The sequence below is a fragment of the Chionomys nivalis genome, chromosome 3 (assembly GCF_950005125.1).
Source record: "Chionomys nivalis chromosome 3, mChiNiv1.1, whole genome shotgun sequence".
NCBI classification, from domain to species: domain Eukaryota; kingdom Metazoa; phylum Chordata; class Mammalia; order Rodentia; family Cricetidae; genus Chionomys; species Chionomys nivalis.
The window spans coordinates 65,213,091-65,234,618 of record NC_080088.1 but is presented as its reverse complement, the minus strand read 5'-3'; the positions used below and the strand labels follow the sequence as shown (position 1 = coordinate 65,234,618).

The 21,528-nt window shown below is 42.2% G+C and overlaps 1 protein-coding gene across 1 annotated transcript in view; it reads right to left on the bottom strand.

Annotated features, from left to right (window-relative positions):
* Positions 1–21,528, bottom strand: part of Atp13a5 (ATPase 13A5) — a 118,885-nt gene that overhangs the window by 54,051 nt on the left and 43,306 nt on the right. The window contains exons 10-14 of the mRNA XM_057764243.1: positions 18,986–19,156; positions 16,668–16,825; positions 14,148–14,336; positions 10,117–10,178; positions 7,086–7,236 (exon numbers count right to left, since the gene is read on the bottom strand). Of these exons, the coding sequence (XP_057620226.1) occupies positions 7,086–7,236; positions 10,117–10,178; positions 14,148–14,336; positions 16,668–16,825; positions 18,986–19,156 (731 nt within the window). The remainder of the gene's footprint in view (positions 1–7,085; positions 7,237–10,116; positions 10,179–14,147; positions 14,337–16,667; positions 16,826–18,985; positions 19,157–21,528) is intronic.

Sequence of the window (21,528 nt, the reverse complement as noted above, 5' to 3'; positions counted from 1 at the left end):
TTATTACAGCAACAGAAATGACATTAGAACACTACAACCAAGCACTGTCACATCTCCTAATCCGAAAGGCCACTCCCTCCACTAAGTGTCTGACTGCCCTCAAATTCTGTGAACAAGGATACAGAGCAGATGTGAACACAAACTTGTGTAGACTGTGGGCACTGGCGGAAAAGCACCCTGAGCTGGGGGAACAGAAGACTAGCTGCAAGGGAAAATACAAGCATGTGTCTGCTTCCATTTCAGACACTGAAAGAGATACAGCGGAAAGTGTGGTCAACCAGCAGAGCAAAGCAGAAGAACAGCAGTCAAGAGGACACTTCATGCTGAGTGCCGGAGACACTCATTCTGAGCAGCAGGGAACAACTCTCTAGTCATGTCCACACAGGAATTCAATGGAGCAGAGAAAATACAGGAAGCAAACTGTATATAGCCATTCTGCTTCGACCTGGTTGAGCACCAGACAGATAACAGCTGCTTTCCCACCAGCAGAGCAAACTTCAGAGATGACCTAGGGCGTAGGGGAATCATCCTAGACAGGAAACATATTGAATACTAGTATTCTGTTTTAATTTTTTGCTTTGCTATTTTTGTTTCGGTTTTGAAGTCACTTGATTAGGATTTACAGCTATTCTTTATCTGCACCTCTTCTCTCCTGTTCTCAATTATTTCTCAAAGCTTAAGCCTGTTGCTTTATCTCTTATTCCTACTTCACCTCCTCCTATTTTCCCTTCTTAATTATTAATATTTCTAGTCTTAATAGTCTTTTAACACCGACTTTATCCATCAATAGCTCTTTTATTTTCTATCCTCATTGGGAATGTAAATGATGCACCTAACTGCTTTTCACTCTATTACCCGATTACTGACAAATCATTGCTTTTGTTTCTGCTCTTTGTGTCTTCCCTCTAGATGGCAGAGACCATACTCTCAAGAGAAAACTACTCAGTAAGAAGAACCACATGAAACAAAACGAACAAAAGATGGGGGGGAAACCATAAAAGATGCATCTACTCAGACAGACGTACAAATCACACGTGAAGCAAAACAAACTCCAAAGTTACTAAACGCCGGAAACAAATCACTAAAATTCCAGACAGATAATTTAGAATCCCACTTTTAAAAACGTTCAGTGACTTCACAGAGGATTAAATAAGCAAATGAATGAAGCAAGGAAATTAATTCAGAGACTGGTTAGGTGAAGCACTCATTGTCAAGAATGAAGACTTGAGTTCAGAATCCACTTAAAGCCAGGCACAGGACCACCTGCATACCAACCCAACCCAATGTTGCTACAGTGAATTGGGAGGCAGAGACAGGAAAAGCCACTGGAGCTGGTGGGCAAGCTAGCCTGGGGTACACAGTAGCACATGGGAAGATCACATGGAAGATGGGGACTGATACCTAAGGTTGTTCTCTGCCCTCCATGCATACCTCACACAGAGAGAGTGAGAGGGAGGGAAGTTCAGCATGGAAATGGAGATTTTGAAGAATGTAAAAATTAGAAATGTTGGAAATGAAAGACTTCAATCAGTCAAGAAGAGGGAAGGAAGAAAACCCAACAATGGAAACCACTACCAATAAATAGACTAGGCCAAACAGAAAAGAATATTAAAGAGAGAAGATAAGGTAAAAAAAAAGTGTTACATTCAGATAATAATTTAAAAACAAACATGATCACAATTTGCAGAAAATCTGGGACACGATCAACAGACAAAACAAAGAATTCATGGGGTAGGAGGGGGTTGCAATAAAATTTAAAAGTACAGAAGAACTATTGAATGAAATTTATAATTAATTTCCCCAAATTTAGGGATATGTATGTGTGTGTGTGTGTGTGTGTATGTGTATAGGTATATGTATGTGGTGGGGAACCTCCTTTAGCCAATGGCCTTTGAGAGGCTGGGCCAGGTTGGGCATGACCTTGGGTACCTAAAAGCCCACAGGTTCACCCGCTTGCTCTCTCACTTTTTACTTGCCACACCTGGATGTTGGATTTCGTTCCTGTTCCTCGTGATCTGTGAGTTCTCTTTTAATAAAGAACCTCTTCTTATGCCATATTAGGAGCTAGCATGAGATTCCTTTATTTGCGTCCTGCCCCCCCCCCATCTGATGTATTCCCCTTCACATATGGCATTTAGAACTCTAAAGGAGAATGGCTGGAAAAGAACATCTCAGATAGATTGTTATAAAAATGTCAAAAAGACAGAAGAAAGAAACAATACTAAAAGTTGCAAGAGGGAAATCCCAACTTACTAGCAAGAGCAGAACTAGCGGAATAGATCAAACTTTTCAGTAGAATTCCTGAAGCAGGGAAGGAAGTATTTCAAACCCTGAAGCATAAAACATCCAACCAAAATTATTACATACAGTAGAATTACTTTTTAACTTAAAGGAGAAATCAAGACATCCCAAGATACATACAAACTAAAGCATTCCATAGCCACTTTGTCAGAAGTACAGAGAATATTTATAATAATTCTACATACAGAGGAGAAAGATAGTTACAACATGATAGCACAAGGAAGGAAAAATTCCATGGGAAGAACAGACAAATAAATAAAAACTAGGAAAGAGTCAAACACACCCAGTTCAACAAACCAACAAGCTCCATTGCCCCATGAAAAGAATAAATAGAAAAAGAATAAAAAAGGCTATGAGAAATAGCAAGTATATCAATAATAATTCCAAATATTAATGGCCTTAACTCTCTAATTAGAAGACACAGACTAGATGATGGAATCAGAGCACAAGATTCAACCATTCGCTGGTTGCAAGAAACACCTTTCACTGGCAAACACACAGAAAAGTTGAGAATCAAAGACTGGAAGACTTTAAACCCTGCATCAAGTAGATGCTGAAAACGGGCAGAATTAGCCAGTCTTACATCTGACAAAGTAGATGTCAAACCAAAATTAGTAAGAAGAGATAAATGATGTCACTATATGCTACTAAAGAAAAATTTGAAGATATAAGTCCAGTGTTGAGGCACCTAATTTCATAAAACATGCTTAAAAAGACACATAGGGCCACATGCAATAAGATTGCACTGACTCCATTCACTGTTCTCATCAATAGTTAAATCTATAGTTCATTGTTCAACTATACCATAAACCAGACAGATCATATAGACTGATGGAACAGACATCCGCAGAACACTCTACCTATCAGCTGTGAATATGCGCTGTTGTCAAAGCCCACGGAATGTTCTCAAAAACAGATCTTATTTTGTGCCATAAAGCAAGTCTTGATAAATAAACTACATTTCTTAACTTTCATAAGCTCACAGTAGAATAAAACTGAAAATCAATAGCAAAGAAAGCTACACGTATGTGTGGGTAATAAATAGTACTCTCTTGAATGATCAATGTGTCACTGAAAAAGTCAGGGAGGAAATTAAAAAATTCCCAGAGTCAATACAAATAAAAACACGATATATTGTAACTTTTAGGACATAAAAAAGTTAGTTCTAATGGACATGAGTTAGTATGATGTTCTACACTTTAAAAACAGGGAAACCTCAAGTACATAACTTAATGGTTTGCCTCTTTTTAGAAAAAAAAAAAAAGAAGAAGAAGAAGCCAGGTAGTAAATTATAAGAGTAGAGCTGAAGTCAATAAAATGAAGATTAAAGGAGAGTTAAAAAAATCAAAGGATTGGTTCTTTGAAAAGATAAACAAGTTCAATAAAGCCTTAGTTAAATTCTACTGGCAGAAATAAAAGATGCAATAATAAGAGTGGAGATGAAAGGGGAGTGGTTACAACAGATTCTACTGAAATCTGATCACTAAGAAATGCTTTGAAAACATATATTAATATCAATAGTATGGAAAATCTGGAATAAGTAGGTCAATTCCTAGGCATATATGACCTACCAATGTTAAATCAAGAGACTATAAACATGTAAGCAACTTATACCCATCCATGACAATCAATAAATTGAACAGCAACAAAAATGTTTCTCAACTAAGGGAAGTCTGGAACAGACTAGTTCACTACCAAATTTTGATAGACCTTTAAGGAACTGACTCAAATGCACCTCAACCTATTCCATACCATAGAAAGAAAAGGAAGCCAAGTGAATTAATTCTGTGAAGCCCGTGTTAGCATGACAGTGCATAAAGAACCAATAAAAAGTTTATCCAGTTACAGGTCCATTTCTCTGATCTGATTCCAAAGATTATCAATAAAATACCTGTAAACCCAATTTTAAAAAGACACTGGAAAGATTGTATATCATAATGAAATTGTTTCATTCTAGAGATGTGAGGACAGTTAGTCAGACAGATCAGTAAATGTAAAAAGCACAGATGGACTAGGGACCGAAGCCACTTATCATTTCCACAGATGTAGAAAAGACCTTTGACAAAGTTCAGCAGGCTTTCACCGTAACAGCTCTGAAGAAACCAGGAACAAAACAAACATACTTGAGCAAAATAGTGGCTGTAGGAGCTGCATAGGGTTTTGTGCTCACAGATAACTATAAGGAAACCTCTGGGAACAAATGGGGCTAATAGCCTGGTGACTTCTGCACATTCCCCCTGGCTCCCCTAGACCCATATCTTGAATTTATTTAACTCCATCACTCTATATATCACTAGCCTTCCCCGGACCCTTATCACGGGCTTTTTTACCTGGAGCCCGCTTTCTTAGTTAGTCTATAGAACCCATTTTTGTGCAAGAGTTTACTTGTACTTTATAAGACTTTTGATGTAATCATGTCTTAAGCTTTGTTGTGCACTCATAATAGGGTTAATTATCACCAGGAAGAATTTTTCTAAATTGTGCTGTGCTTAGGTACACCTAAAACAAACGGCCCAAGGTCAGGCTCTTGAAGTTTATAGCAACAATTAGCTCCTGAGTCATGCTGAACCAAATTGCCTTCTTGCCTCCACTGCCTCAACACTCTGCTGGCCCTGGTGTTTGCAGAGACCCCCACATACGGTAAACATACAGCCAGCATGAGATCAAGTGGGGAAAACCTAAATCTCCTAGAAAGTGTGTGCTTTCTCAACTCCCCCTCAATCCAGTGCTTGAAGTCATAGCTAGAGTAATCACACACACAAAAAAAAGAAAGGCATACAAACAGGAAGAAGCCAAATTATCCCTGCTTCCCAATGGCATGGTTTTATATTGAAGTGCCTGAATACCTCTACCATAAAATTCTTGAATATGATGAGCCATTTCAGCAAAGCAGCAGGATATAAAATCAACAAACAAGTTGCAGTAGCTTTCCTGGATGTCAACAGCAAGAAGGAAATCTTAAGTAACCTCATCCATAACAGCTGCAAAAGACACAGGATATGAATGAAATTCCTAAGAACTAATAGAAATATGCATAAAAACATAATAATAAGAAAAAATTAAACTTTACTTGAACAGTATTAAAATTTTAACAAATGAGTTCTATAACACAGCAAAGCTTTTCCTGATTGTCCAACCCAGATCGATAGCTCTCCTATGTTCACTGATACACAGAATCAACATTATATACGTTGCCACATTACCAAAGGCAGCCTGCAAATTTAATGTGATCTCCACAAAAATTCCGAAGACACTCTTCACAGAGCCAGAAAAAAAAATAGCACAAAGGGGCCCAGAGAGTCAAAGCAAAAGGGAAACAGAACAAGGCTAGGGGTGTCACAAAAGCTGATGTCAAATTATACTGCACTCACGATGACAAAACCAAGGTGGTCCTCACATGTCTACTAACTGTCTGCCACACAGAATCAATGTGGTTCTCACATGTCTACTAACTGTCTACTACACAGAATCAATGTGGTTCTCACATGTCTACTAACTGTCTACTACACAGAATCAATGTGGTTCTCACATGTCTACTAACCGTCTACTACAGAGAATCAACATGGTACTCACATGTCTACTAACTGTCTACTACAGAGAATGCAGACCGAAAAGATAGAGAAGACCTAGAGGTGGACTAGTTACAGCCATCTGATTTTTGAAAAAAAAAATACATACTAGAAAAAAATCTTTTTGACTAATGGTGCTGGGAAACCAGGATCTGCACATGTAAAATAAAACTAGATTCCCATCACCTACCTGGTGAAAATATTGATTCAAAATGCACCTGACTTTAAGACCTGAAATTTTAGAACTGCTGGGGGCTGGGGGGATCAACACTTCACAACTTACACAAAAGCACAGATTTTCAGAAAAGGGTTCCAGCAGCTCAGAAAATAGTAGCAAAAATTGACAAATTGAAATACATGAAATTAACAAGTCTCTGTGCAGTGAAAAAAACTAAGAGTGAGGAGAACCCGTAAACTGGGAGAACAAGCCACAGCCAGCACTGATGTGGATTTAAAAGGAACCTCCGTATACTGTCGGTAGTATTGAAAATCATTATCAAAGTTCATGAAAAAAGCTAAAAATGGAATTAATACATGATCCTGTTACATCACTCCTAAGATCACCCTTGAAGGAATCTAATTCAGCACATCACAGAGACATCTACACACTAATGTTTGTGACGGCGCAGTCTACAACAGCCAAGCTGGAGAATCAAACTAAGTGTACACCAGCAAATAAGTGGATAAGGAAACTGTGGCATACTTACTCAGTTTTATTCATTCATAAAAACAAAATTGTGTCATTTTGAATAAAAATTGATAAAACAGGAGATCACATTATATGAAATAAACCAAACTCAAAAAACAAAGGATTGCATGTTTTCTTTCCTATGTGGGACTTAGATAGCACACACACACACACACTCACGCATGCACAGACACACACACATCATATTTATGATGTGTACACACAAAGGAGACTATTTACAAAGAGAAGACTATCCCATAACAGTCAGGAGAGAGAAATGAATATGAAGCTCATTAAAGTACATGATATTAAAGAGGATGTCATAGATCCAACCACTTTGTATGATGAACTTATACTGATAAAATTTGGGAAATATATTTATTTGCAATATTATTCATCTATAACAATGACTAATGATAAAGTATGGCCATCTCGATTTGTAACTGAATTTAAAAAAAATCCGGTTTTACCAATAAAGGTTTCTTCAAGTTCTTGTTTGTTTGATTGATACAGCATCATCACCTTACCCAGCCAGTGCCTTCAAACATTTTGAGGTCCAAAGGGTCTCCTTGGATGGTCCCATCGAGAAGGATCAGGGAATGGCAGCTGGTCATGGCTGCACACAGCGGGCCCCAGGGCACAGCCTGGCCTGAGGCGAAGCTGTGGACTGCCTGGAAACTGGAAGATAATGTTAAAAATTTCAATAAAAGATTTGTATGATCTGCCCCTTAGATCTTGCTGAGGCACCACTCTATCTGACCTTACCCTAGACACCTCTAGTGAACTTCCCATATTCTCTACCATTGCTTCTTAAACTTGAGCTATGAAAAATACAGTGATGGATGTTTCGGAGTGCCAACAACCATAAATTAATTTTAAATCAAATGTGTAAAGAATCCGAGATGTTTTATGCAGTGTTTAGTCATGTTGCCTCCCGTGACTTCACTGCAGCTGTGCTTCTGAACATACAACATGCCCAGGTGGCTGTCAGTACACCAGATGGAATCAAGGACCAATGCCCAGAAAGAACACCTTGACTCAGAACATAGACTACTGTTGCATTATAAATTACAGGGCTTGCCCTCTCCACACACAGCTGTCTGCTACAGAACATGATGGGGGTTCATCATGGAAAGCGAAGACCTTATAATGTTTTCCTGCTGCCATTCCTGAGCATGCATAAAATTAGTATACCTTTTGGAGATATTCTATTAGAACATTTGTTTTAAAGTTTGCTAAGTGAGTTGCTAGGAACTTGTGTTTCCTTATAAAAAGCATTTAGAGAACTGTGGTTTGGAATCAGGACTGAAATTCTATCATTTTATAGTATGGGTTTATCTAAAGCACCATTCTCATGATTGACGATTATAAGAACAAAAAACTGATCGAGGCAGGAGAGGACTCGGGATCAGGTCACAGGACCCACATGGCAGCTCACAGCCCTCAGTAACAACAGTCTAAGATTATCTAACGCCCTCTTGGGACCTCCGTGGGTACCAGGTTCACACATGATGGATATGCCTATGCTCAGGCACCCACACAGACACACAAAATAAACAAAATATCCATCAAATCTGAATAATAATGAGTATGTATCAAATATTCAACCAAGATTTAATCCATTATCTAAAAACAAGAACATTCACATTCTTACTATGCAAATTTGATTTTGTCTTTAGTAAATGGTAAAACTGTATATATATAAAGCATAGTTTTAAAATAAATTTACCATTCATTATCAGTAAGTGTTTGGCTTGTATATTCATTTTGGTACCTATATACCCGGGGCCGCATACAGATGTCTTGGGTGAAAGGGATCAGACTTGGACACATTCCGAGCCCCCTGCCAATCAAGGCTACCTGTCCTAGCTCTAGTTCTTCTTAGAGCTGCTGATCCTGCCAATATCCTCCTGCCCCGAGCCTAGAGCTCGGCTAAGCTTCTTGTGTGGTCTCTCTTTATTCAGAGATTTCTCTGCTCATGGTCCTCTGCTCACTGAAAATTTTCAATTTTCAATCGGAGTGTTAGACCTACAGAGTAATGTTTACACAACCCTTCTTTGAGTCCGATGTGGATTTTCCCTTTGACATAGACTGCCACTGGTCAGTCACAAACCAAATTTCAGGGGACTTAGATATATATATGTGTACTATATAATTTTGTGATGTTGCCTAGAAACCCATGGAGCTCTCTAAAACCCAACAGGCCCCAAGCAAGAAGCCTTTGGATTCATGAGGTAATTGGTGCAGGAAAGAACCTGCTTAGTGTTTCCAAGCAACAGAAAACAAGCAAAGGATTTAAACTGATTCTCATCCCTCGGTTCCTTGGAGTCTACCACCATTTCCTGAAACTTGTAGTCCACAATCCTTCCACTGCAGCTTCCTCTCCTCGCCGACAGTATAGCCTGGCATCATGTGGTTTCCATTCCTCCTAGTTTCAAGCTGAATAGTGATTACATTTAGCTGATTCCACCCCTCGAAAGCTTCAGCATGCAAGCACCATGGGAGGAAGATGGGAGTAGAAATACCATCCTCCTCCTTCATTGCTCTGGACCACAGGTGCCCTGCATCTCTGGACAAAGACCTAATTGATACATTTGAACAGGCAGGAACAGACACACATGAATAGAGCTAGAAACCGAGTCGTTCCTTGTGCTCAGCCTGGGCTAGGTCTGCAACATTGCATGGTACCTGTGTCAAACCTCTCCCCAGGGCTAGCTTGGTGGACCAGCCTGGCTCTTTCTCTGACTCCGCAGCTGCCTCCATCACTGTCTGGAGATGAAGTAGGGTTATCCAAGCTGAGAGGCAGAAGCCATCACCATTGAGAAGGTGCAAAGGAATGCCTCAGTCCTGCAAGAAGGAGCAAGGACCCCTCTCCTTCCCCTCTCCTGTTCTGCTCCAGGGCAAGTATCTATATGGTTATCTTCTTTGCTTTACCACCACAGTCTTTAGCCCATGTCTGTAAAATTTCAACCTAGCCATGCTTTAAAATATTATTCATATGCCATCATTTCAAGAGTCGTGATTGGGGCACTGAAATTTAAAGTTTCTCCCTTCAGTCATCATGTGTCATAAGAAATCAGAACTATGTATTATATCAAGGGATTTTATTATTTTGTTCCCATTCTGATTTTCTGTCTCCAAAGTAATAATTTTCGTGGCCTGCATTATACATCTAAAATGAGTCCGTTCATGTGTTTCCACCTCATTAGACGGTGAGTTCCGCAGGAAGGCGACGAGCCTTGTTCTGGGTCCCCGAACACACTCATCTGCCCAGCCACCCAGGAAGCCTTGCCATCTTTAAGCATGGTTTTGAGTCCACTCCTTGATCCTCTGTCTTACTAATTCCATTCCTTAACCATCTACCTCATTCTATTCCTTTTTTCATGCTGAATTTGCAGATCTACTTTCTTTGTCTGACTCAGAATTTGGGACAGATTTAATTAAATTGATTTAGGCTAATTGGGAGCCAGTGTAAATCTCATTCCTCAAGCCTACGAGGGTGGGTTTGAGCATCAGCACCCTCACCTCCCCACCACATCTCCCATCTTAGAGTCCTACCAGTTGCCAGCCGTGGGGACAGTCCCCCAGAGGTCCAGCCCATCTTCTGTCAGTGTTCCTGTCTGAATAAAAAGTTATAATTGACTTTTAGCAGGACACTAAAAGCTTTGATATCATGATTTAAACAAAATCCAAGTGTGCAAGAAACCACGCCACATCCAGTCATCCAGAACCTTGTTTATAAACATTCGCTTTTAAATCTAGCGAAGGATGCCCAGGAAGTTCCCGTTTCTGTGTCGCTCTGTGCATGAGCTTTGTTTGACTCTGCTTATTGTCCTGTCTGCTGCTGTTGGTACAGTGAGACTCTGAGAGGAACCCCAACAGCAGCCACCTCATAGTTGACTCTGCAGGAGGCACCCACTGTCTTTTCAAAAACAGAGTTTGTGGTTTTGTGGGGGAGGGGTTGTTTATTTTGCTTTTTTTTTTCTCTTCCCAAGACCAGTTAATCTACCCTTTGCTATTTGGTTCACCATTGTTACCTAAAACTATGGCTGATGCAGTCACTGTTCAAATCGTAATGAAATGTTGATAAGAAACTTTCAGTCCACAGATGGGAATGAAGTGCTAATAATAAAAATTCATTAATGCCTGAGTGAGTTTTATTTTCAGATCAAGAGGAAAGTGGTCATGAGATATTTCATATTATGGGAAAGTATTTGACATTTTATGTAACCTAAAAATCAAAACAGAACTGAGTCTGTTATATTATTTTTTTAATGTGCTAGCTATTCATTAGCTGTTTGCCCTGTAGTCCGGTAGCCTTAGGCTAACCACCCTGAGCCTGCTCAGAGGAAGCAGAGCTGCTGCTGCTGCTGCTGCTGCTCCAGAACAGGCCAGAAAAGCCATGACCCTCCTAAGTACAGACACCAGCCTCTCCCCCACGAGCTATTTAAACCCATTGCCATGGGTTTCCTAGTTTTCTGTTAGACGGCATCATATGTCATCACAGCGCATCATATCCGTGGTTTACAGGCGTGGGCTTACAAAGCTCTTCTCCTGATAACTGAGCAAGCCCAGAGGAGACAGACAATTGTGCCCTGCTAGGAGACAGTGATCCACAGCCAGGAAGCTGGAACTAGAATCAAGACAACCTTCCTCCATCAGCAGGGATGTTGATGAATTCTGTCAAGGAAGATAAAGCCTGTTCTTAGTCTCCACATTACAAGAATTAAAGAATCCTTCTTTCTTGAATACATTCAGCCTTCCCAAAGATGGGCAGCAGGCTGAAGAACTCATCCCTAAAGGGCAACGTGTCCCCCCCCCCCCCCCGCATTCTCTAAGGTGCCAAACTGCATGTTCACTATGCAAATCCCCTTGGATTGTTCCTTTAAAAAAAAATAGCAGCTTAATTTTAACTAAGATATTCTCCTTGGGAGGTTATGCTTTGAAGCATCAATGTTTTGAGCATGAACATAGAACAACTTGGCAATAGAATGAGAGAATTGAGACTATTACTTCTCTATGTGAAAATGACCTCGTAAAACAAAAATAATCTCAAGTAAAAAGAAGACGAAATTATAGTTCTAATCTAAAGGGAATAGAATGGTCAAGGAGAAACTCTTAACATAAAGTTCAAACCCAAGCTCAGACTGAATTGAATAGAGAATCTGTGTGTGTGTGTGTGTGTGTGTGTGTGTGTGTGTGTGTGTGTGTGTGTGTGTGTGAAAGAGAGAGAGAGAGAGAGAGAGAGAGAGAGAGAGAATACAGTCAGAAGCCCATTGATGCAACATCGTTTGGAAGTTAATTGTACTTAATTGTGGGGTAGTCAACTGAAACATCATGTTGATAGAGTTTTATAATTTAAAAGGATTGAAAGATAATTATAGTTCAAGCTTTTGCATGAAATAGCAATGTAGACACTTAGTTTTGACCTCAGGGTTAGAGTTCTCATTCTGCCGTGCCCCAGCAGGTATTCCAGCACTACAAAAGGCTTCTGCACCTTGTGGGATTCAGTCGAGGGGGTGGAGAAGCAGCCCCTCAGGCCATCTAGCTGATGATGGCATGAGGATGCGGAGAAAGGAGCCACACAGGAAGTAAAATAAAAGTCGCTGGGGGAAATTAGTCTTGGAGGCAGATGACTATGACAGGGATGAGGTTGGCACAACCCTCCTGTAGTCTAGGTACCCATGAGGCTGTTTGGTGTTTGAGAAGAGAATCTATCAAAAAGCAGACAATGAGCAGGAATTTGACCATCAAGCTACAGTCAAACTAACTGCTCAAACTGACTCTGGTTCTTACCCGATGTAGACTGAGCACTGCTCTTGCTAAATAGAAAGGGAAGAGAGGGAGAAATGACAATAATCTGAGAGACGTGCTGCTTCTACCTGAGAGGAGCAGTGTCAGGTGTCCTTGTGCGGCTCCCCTCCCTCTCCAGGTGTAGGACCACGAAGGCTTTCCATTGGCCCCAGGTAGCCCACTCCCTTCACATCCCTCCTCCATCCCTTCTGTTAGCATGTGAATGTTGACTCTCCCCTACAGGCTCATGGGTTGAATATTTGGGGGCACTATGTTGGAATGCTGTAGAACCTCTGGGCATAGATCTTGAAGGTTACGGCCCACCTCCACTTGCTGTCTAGCTCTCTGCTTCCTGTGGTGCCCCAGCGGTGTGTGAACACCGCCATACTCTCCTTGCCATGACAAACTGTCCTTGGAGCAAAGCGAATCTCTCCTCCCTTAAGTTGTGTTTTTTAAGTGTTTGGTTATAATGACAAAAAAGTAATTTAGAGCATCCTCATAAAGTTCCTAAAGAAAGAACAAAAAATAAAACAAAACAAAAATCCTACAAAATTTCATTTGTCCTTTTTCTTTTTTTTTTTAAGACAGGGTTTCTCTGAGGCTTTGGAGCTTGTCCTGGAACTAGCTCTTGTAGACCAGGCTGGCCTCAAACTCACAGATATCCACCTGCCTCTGCCTTCCAAGTGTAGGGTTAAAGGCATGTGCCACTTGTCTTATTTTTTCAAGGCCTCACATTCTCCCTCAAGACATGGCCCCCTGCTTAGCTTGCCACATTGGCCTTCCAGCACCATTTCACTGGATGGTCCAACTTCTTGCCTTGTCTTGAAATGGTAGATGCCTTTTACATCCTTGGGCTCCTTGAAATCTGTGTCATTCCATATCCTGCAGCTCCAAGGGGGCCTCCCACCAGTGACAAATTAGTTCCTGCTGACGTTTGTTCAAACCTCCATCAAGCACACACCTCGGAGTATGCCGGTTGTCTCTCTCCCATATTCCCTACACCCTTGATTAGTTGCTAAACCTCCCCAAAACAAAGAATGACCACCCATGATACTCTACAAGCACTGTGTGCAAAACTGGACTCGAAGATAGGGGCTGGCAGAAAAAGAGGCAAAATGTTGATTAATTATTCCAACACAAATGACCTTAAACTGGGAAAGACCAGCCAAGGCGCACTGCACTACAGCTTGTCCAAGGTGCGCACAAAGTCTGCATGTCAGAGGGCTGATGCTGGTGCCATTTCTGGTTCCCATGGGAGAACTGTGGGGTCTTGGACCACGCCCAAGAGCAGCCTCTGCCACTTCTCCAGACCCCTAAGGACAGACATGATGCTTCCCTAACCTAGAGTCCTGACCCCTGGAAGAAGGCGAGAGAGCGAGCGGTCGGAGAGGTGTATACACTGGCTCCTTTCTCTCCAGGAAGCCGTGGGTGGAGGTGAAAGGGGTTGCTCACATAAGTCCCAGACAGGGCGTTAATAAGCATGAATGTTTCCCACGTTTTTGCCTGAAAGGGACATGAGACTGTTTCAAATCAAAACACAGGCACAGAAAATACGAAATTCTACCGGGGAAAGGAAGTCATGATGAGATGGCCACAATGCCACCTGCCCTCCCCCAGGCACCAAATTTGCTTTCTAGACTGTGACCTCACACAGCCTCACTCTGTGACTGCCTCTGGCCTCAGTGTCTCAGCCGTGAAGTGGGAGGCCTGGGACAGATATTCTCCGCGGTCCTTCACAGCTCCACCATGCATCAAAACCGTCAACCCCAGCCCAACCTGGAAAGCTCGGAACCCACTTTGTCAAAGCACACGAGGTTGATCTGGCCACACATGTTGATTCTTTGAGGGGAGATACAAAAGATCTTCTTCTTCTTCAGTCTTTTCTGGGCATACACATTGCCAATGGTCAGGGCAGCCGGGAGCACGGGCGGGACAGTGGCTGTGAGGAGGATCAGGGCCATAGTTGCGGTTTCTCTCGGAGGAACCTGAGGAGGAGAAAATGGAGCACACAGGGTAGAGCAAGGCAGGACAGCGCCACCTTTCTTCCAACTGCCTCCTGTTACACTTGGGGCCCTGGACCTGGACTCAGACAGTTCCCGTTGAGTTGGGGATTTTCTCGGTGGGGCTGGGTGTCTCTTAGCTGTTCCTAAAGCATGCACATATTGTCCCTACTATACACCAAAGGAGACCTTTTGACTCCTGTTCAAAGTCTCCGTGAGCTTTCCTGACTCAGTTTCCCTCCACCTGAACACCCATCTTCTCTATTCATCCTCTGAACTCCTGGGGGTTCACATGCACCCCCCCTCCTGCCAGCTCACACAAGCAGCCTTAGGTTGAAATAGTTCACTCCAAAGCTTGATATTAGTTTTCAATTCTCTTTCCCTCACCAGCCTGCAAATATCCTACACACAGGAGCTCATTCACTTTTGAATCCTTGCTTGTCTGAAAGGTCAAAGGCCAGTTCAGTGTCTGGGGCAGAAGCAGTATTCGGTACACAGACAGAAGAAACAGTGACCTGACAAGCCCTGGGACCAAGGCTGCCAAGATCACAGCATCAAAGTGTGTGCTTAGCTCTGGGGAAGCCAACGCCTAGGTTAGTTTCTCTCACTATGACCGCCACGTGTCTGTAGCAGATGCATTATTTAGCTGTTTGCTGCAACCACTGCATTCTTCACTCTCTCCAGCTACTCACACAGAGGATTTGTGACCCTACAATCTCCAGCCTGTCTCCTTCTGAACCTATGCAGATGGGGGCAGTCATGGGGCCAAAGTTTCTGACCCATGAGATCTGGCATCCGACTTCCAGCTTTGGTGTGAATTGCATGTTGATCTCTGTCCAGGAAACCTTCATTTCTTAGGTTATGCCGAGGCTTGTTTTGCTTTTCTGATTGGTGCTTCTCCTCTCCAGGTCAAACTGGAACACTACGTCACATTTTGGACTTTATGGCCTTGGTACTCCGCCTACTTCTCCCCAGATTCCATACTAGTGACAAACGCCTTGGACTCCTTAGAGCTCCCTCTCTGGAGCCTTATGCCAGTTTGAAATGACTAATTAGAGGGTTTTGGCATGTGCATTAACTAGAAAATCTTTGGATATGTCATTGTCCACCAATATCCTGGATGCTCGCACATTCACCAACACCCAGCACTCGCTGGTACTGCCAGTTTGGACAATGCCCAGTTACTCATAATTCTCTCTTCTCCTTGACCTGCCCGTAGGATCCCAGCACGTCTTGGAGGCCACATGAATGAACAGTAAAGCAGAGTCTCAGGACCAGGAAAACCCTCAGAGGTTAAAATGACAACCTCTCCCTCCCTGGCTACCAGTCAAGAGAAGCACCCACATGAACTTGGTACTCTATAGATCACCCACATGAACTTGGTACTCTATAGAGCATCCACATGAACTTGGTACTCTATAGAGCATCCACATGAACTTGGTACTCTATAGAGCATCCACATGAACTTGGTACTCTATAGAGCATCCACATGAACTTGGTACTCTATAGAGCATCCATATGAACTTGGTACCCAGTCCACATAAACTTGGTACCCTGTGGCTTAAAGGTAAGTAGAGATCCCACTAGGCATCATCAGCTCTGGAAAGGAAAAGCAAATGTTTAAGTCTGTCTCAGATACCAAACAGAAAGAATGGGCAAACCATTTCTGTCATGTCTGGGGGTTATTTGGGATGCCACTTTCCAAACTGCATGGAAAATGTTAAAACTGGAGGTGTCATTCAAGATCCCCATCATTCTGACCTCTTTCTACCCTGCTAAGTATCTCCCTTAATTGCTTGTCAGTTCTAGAAGGTGCTTACATATTTCTGTGTTTTTGTTCATTTTAATTACTGTGCTCTTCCTGCCCCGTGACCTGATTAGCACATTTTTCTTACCTGTTTGAATGGGTGTTGAAAACATATATTTCCTATAGAGCTCTTTGAGTTTCATATTGTCTATGTCACCGCTGGAGCAACCCCTCATTAGAAACCAAACGGCAAGGCAGCCAATGAACTGTGTGTGTGTGTGTGTGTGTGTGTGTGTGTGTGTGTGTGTGTGTGTGTGTGTGAATTAAACCCAGGCAGGGCCTTGTACATGCAGGTCATGCACTCTAGCATTGGTCTAGCTGTATTTCTGGCCACATCTTTTCATTCTGGAGAGATAGGCAAAGAACATTTCTACAATCTAAGGAAGTTCTTTTGGACAGCATCACAGACTCCCAGAATTATGGGAGCTAGAATCAATCTTATTTAATCCTCTGAGTTAGTTCCAGCTCTCAGAAAACTATAATTGACAAGATTTAGTCACAGTACTTACTTCATGGTACATATAGACACCCAGGGCATAGAAAAATCCCACAACACCAATACAGGCCAGGAACACCATGAACTTGAAGGCTTCATTGTATAGTTTGAAGTTCAGAGGTCGTGGATAGAGGATGGATCTCACCAAGTCCCCTTTTGCTGTATTATAACCTAGGAAGATAACCACAGAGGAATCAAGTCTCTGCTTTTTTCCAGACTTATATGGCTGTGCCACTGGAATCTGAGAGTGGCTGTGCCATCAGGGCCCGAAAGCGGCTGTGCCACTGGGGTCTGAGGGTTGCTGTGCCACTGGGTTCTCAGAGTGGCTGTGCCACTGGGGTCTGACAGATACGGAAAGAGCATTTCTCTGACCTAACAGTGCATTTGCCTTCCTGTCAACAATCACAGAGAGCAGTCCACTGCATTCACTCAATCCTGTGCAATTCCTCTTGTCCTGGGAGTCAGTGCTTCAGTGGCCCCCACAGTATAACCATCCACCCATCTGCAGAGCGAAGGAAAATCAGACTTGCGAGTTGAAAACTGTGACCCAGAGAAAATGAGATGTCCAGAGAAACCTTTAAAGCAGGTATGTGCTGAAAACAGGTACAGGTGAGGAAAGAACTGAGAAGGTAAAGAAGCAGAAGGCAGAAGGAAAGTCATTTCTTTAAAATGCATCTGCACAGGCTTCTCATCATGATTCCCTTGTGCTCCAAAAACCCCCAAGGCACTGGTTTCCCTGGACCAAAGCTCAAAGTTCTAGTAACAGTACTGAAAGTCCCTTCCACATCATCCGCTTCTATCTCGAAAGACTAACTTCACTATTCAATGGTCCCAGAAGACCCTCATTCTTTTTATTTCATGCTCGTCTTTTCTAGTTCTCAGACAATTGTCCAAACACTTCCTCACCCTTTCAGGCTTGGCTTCCTGATCAGATGCCGCCTTGTCAGAAAAGCATTTCCTGAATTCTATGTCCATGCTTGAACCAGAAGTAATTTATTTCCTGCAATACATGACCATATGGCTTCTCTCTCACTCTACAGTTTAGTTAACTGGGAGTTACTGCAAGTACATCTGTCTGTCTCTTATATCATAGCATAACCTTCCCTAAAGGAACAAGTGCTAATTTGTTAATTTACATAGCATTCAGTATATGCTTACTTCTGTCTGACTTATTGACTAAATCAACTGACTTGTCTATATTTTAAATATGGGTCATTTATTGTATATATGCATATGTACACACACACACTCACACAAAGTGCGCCTTATCTCTATTTCTTGCCATTTAAGCACTTAGAAGCACTCATAGAAAGATGTGGTCTCTTAATTCAGCATCTTGCTAAAGTGAAAATATCATTGCTTTATAGGAATCTAACCTTTAATTTCTGTTTAGACACCTGGCTGAGGGATCTCAAAACCTGTTTTAACATAGAAGCCATATTTGAAATTAAAGCAATATTCAGCAATAACAGACCAAACTAAAGCATAATATCAAAAAGCAGGATGTATTTTTTTTTTGTCCATGGATGTGTGTAGCAGCAAAAACACCCACTCAGCCAGGGCCAGGGCAAGGGAGGCGATGGCTGTGCAATGTCATATGAAAAAATGAAAACGGCTCTAACTATGGAAACATTCTGAGCATGATAGGAATGCACAAGTCCAGCTAAGAAAATGTGTCTGTGATGGCAGTCTGAGTAACAGTCCAGAGAGAGACTAGCGCAAAGGCTGAAAGGAAAGAATTGCCTTTCTGGTAGGATGCTTCGGATGTGAAACAGCAAAGCCTGCATCAACCATAACCATGACAGGGAAAGCGAGGGCACCGTGACTCAGCAGGTGCTAGCAGAGTCCTTAGGATTTGATGCCCACTTGGTCTGAGAGAAAGAGAAATGTTAAAGACGATACTAACAGCTGGGCTGGATGGTGATGCTGTTTGCAGAGAGGTGATGCAAGACAGAGTTCGTGCCTAGACCCCTGACTCAAAAGTATCCAGCAAGCAACGTTTGAACTTGAAGAATCCTTCTGAGTTGTGGCTGGCGTTGCTTTTCAGAGAAACCTTAAGAGGAAGCAGTGAGAAAAAAGGAGAAGCCTACAGACACAAGTCTTTAAGGACATTTATAATATCTATGCATGTCACTCAACACAAATAAGGGTTTACCAATGAACATTCAATTTAAGGTGATGGCCACTTAGAATCATAAGGGTCTGGTTAGGAAAACATGTGGCTACTATTACCAGAATATGGCAAACTCCAAAATCCTAAGTGAAATTTCCCACCTTCAACACTCCCTACCTCGAGCACAGCTTAAGTTTACAAAAGATGAATCCACTCACCTGTCTGCAGAACAACGGCTTTAACAGGTCCCTGCCCAGATGGCTTGACCTGGATCACTTCCGTTCCACAGAAAAGCACATGTTTCCGGTAATCCTCTAAGCTGTGGGTTTTCCAGGGCATGGTGTTCTCCGTCTGAGGCAGTGGCGTCTTTGTAACAGGTATGCTTTCTCCTAAAGAAGATTGCATTTTGTTGGTTCTGTGTAAGCTCAGGTTAGTTATTCAGAACAGATGCGGGCCAGTTCCAAGAAACTGTATAACCATCACCAAACCCATATTAGAACTCATCCCATGAGTCAAACAACTGGTCAGTGATGCCCGTGGTTCATGCAGTGGTAGGCTTACTTCTAGTAAAAATGTTTTCTTAAACTCTGCTTAGCACTCCTCTACATGGAATGTGTGCTTTGTTGCCATGATTTAATGAGCATTAAATTATCACCCAGCCATGTCCCCAGCATCCATCACCCAACATTGTTCTGGAAACTGGAAACGTGTGCGCTTGTTTCCATTCGCCTTCCATCTGATCATTTATACACACACACACACACACACACACACACACACTTCCCTCTTTATTCCACAAATACCTTAAAGTGCTTTCTGTGTCAGAAATCGAAGTGCTTATTCTGCAAAGAACTGGGAATATAATGATAAACACGACACAGAAAGCTGGTCTTCATAAAGCTCCTGGTCCTGAGCTGGAAAATCACGATCCTTCCACACGTTTTCCAGGTGACTCCTAACAAAGCCACCTCTTCCCCCTTGCCATTGCAAAATAAACCCCAGACTCCCCTTTCCCATTCCCAGAGCCCCAGAGTCCCAGTGGGCCCCTGGGCTTATCCCCATATAAGCTGCAGCTGAGCAGGGCCCTCTCTGACCTCGCAGTCAACCTTTGGGCACTTCCTGGCCTTGGCTGTCACAGTTTCTGTCCCCTTCTCAAGCAAGGTGACATTCTGTAGGACAGAATGTTGGAAGTTCAAAGAATGCAAGGTAAAACTTCATTTCACAGTAAAAAAAAAAATGTGGATAACTTCCTAGGTCCCAGATTTAAAATTTAACCAGTATCTTGTTAAATGTTCGATTAGCAAAATAATATGTCATCTTTCTAATTTAAAATTGACATTATATTGATTATATTTACATTTCTCTCTATGAGGGCAAGAACTTTGTCATACAGAACTTTCTATATGTTTCCTCTACAGCATATAATAGGTTTAAAAATGTGTTTTTGCTACGTGTTCGTCTGAGTCAAATAAAAGGAATACTTAGGTTTTTCTATTACTGTTTTTTCAAAGCTAGCTTTCCTAGCACAGAGAATGCTTATACAGTAAGGCATGAGAAACTCTAACATTTTATTGCCTACTTGCATATTCTTCAACAAATCCCTTAGCTGAGCACTATCCTTGCTCCATTTTCTTTAAAGGGTGACGATGCCCCCTCCACTCTGTAGAATTATCAGTTGCATCCAAAACGGCTCTGTAGAAGAGACAGAACCTTTGGCAAGTCTCCAAATAATTGTACCACATTGTTTTGGAAGTCAGCCTCTGTAATACATAGGTACTTACAGATTGCTTTGAGACAAGAAAGATTAAGCCAGATTATTGCTTTGCCTAATATGATACTAGCAACTAGTTTTCCTTTATATGCCCTAGGGAAATTGGAATCAGACAGGCTCTGATCAAATAAAGTCACCTGGAGATAATGTTATGGAAATGATACTTCAGGCAGATAAATTTACACAGAATTAATATTGCTCCTATATTATTAAGACTCTCACGCCTTGGCTTTTCTGGTGGAGTCAAAAAAGAGATGGATTCACCTGCAAAAGATTAGGGTGCAAGAAAGTTTATGTTTCAGGAGAAAGGGCTTTGATTTTGTACTCTCAATTATAGAATTGGTGCAAGGGACCTGGAGACTTCAGCATCTGTCAAAGAGAGATTCTCCCATGTCCCCACGGAGCTGGATGCCACTTCATGCTGGCAATGCTTGAGATGCCAGGCTCCTGTTCATTGCAGCACTGGGGCCATTTGATGGAAAACAAGGTGTCAGTGGAGCCAGTTCTCCTTTATCTCACTGATCCCAGCACAGTGCCTGGCACATCATGGGCATTTCAGAGCTTGTGTCAAGTAAACAGATACGTCAGCAAGACAAATGGGGGGTGAGAAGAAAAGAATAAAAAATGAAAGAGTCTCAGAAGAGGTATGATCTACCCATTGCTAACAAGTGTGTGTGGCAAAATATCAATTCAGAAAGACCACAGAGGAAAACTCCTGTGTGTCCATCTCAGGTGACTGCGTCCCTCCTAAACTTAGGCTCCAAATCAATCAGTTCTTTCATGAATAGAGGAAGAAGGAAGAAGGCTGCGCTCTCTCACATGAGCTTCCCCAGGAGAATCTAGCACTGGCTAGAAGCATGGGCTCTGGGGAGGCAATGAGCTGGCTGGGGTGCTGTTCTTCACAAAGCAGTTGTTAGGCATGTGTGTCATTTCTGACTTTCATGATTCCCATTTGCTCCAAAAGTCTTCCCGGCCCTGCTCATGGCTGTA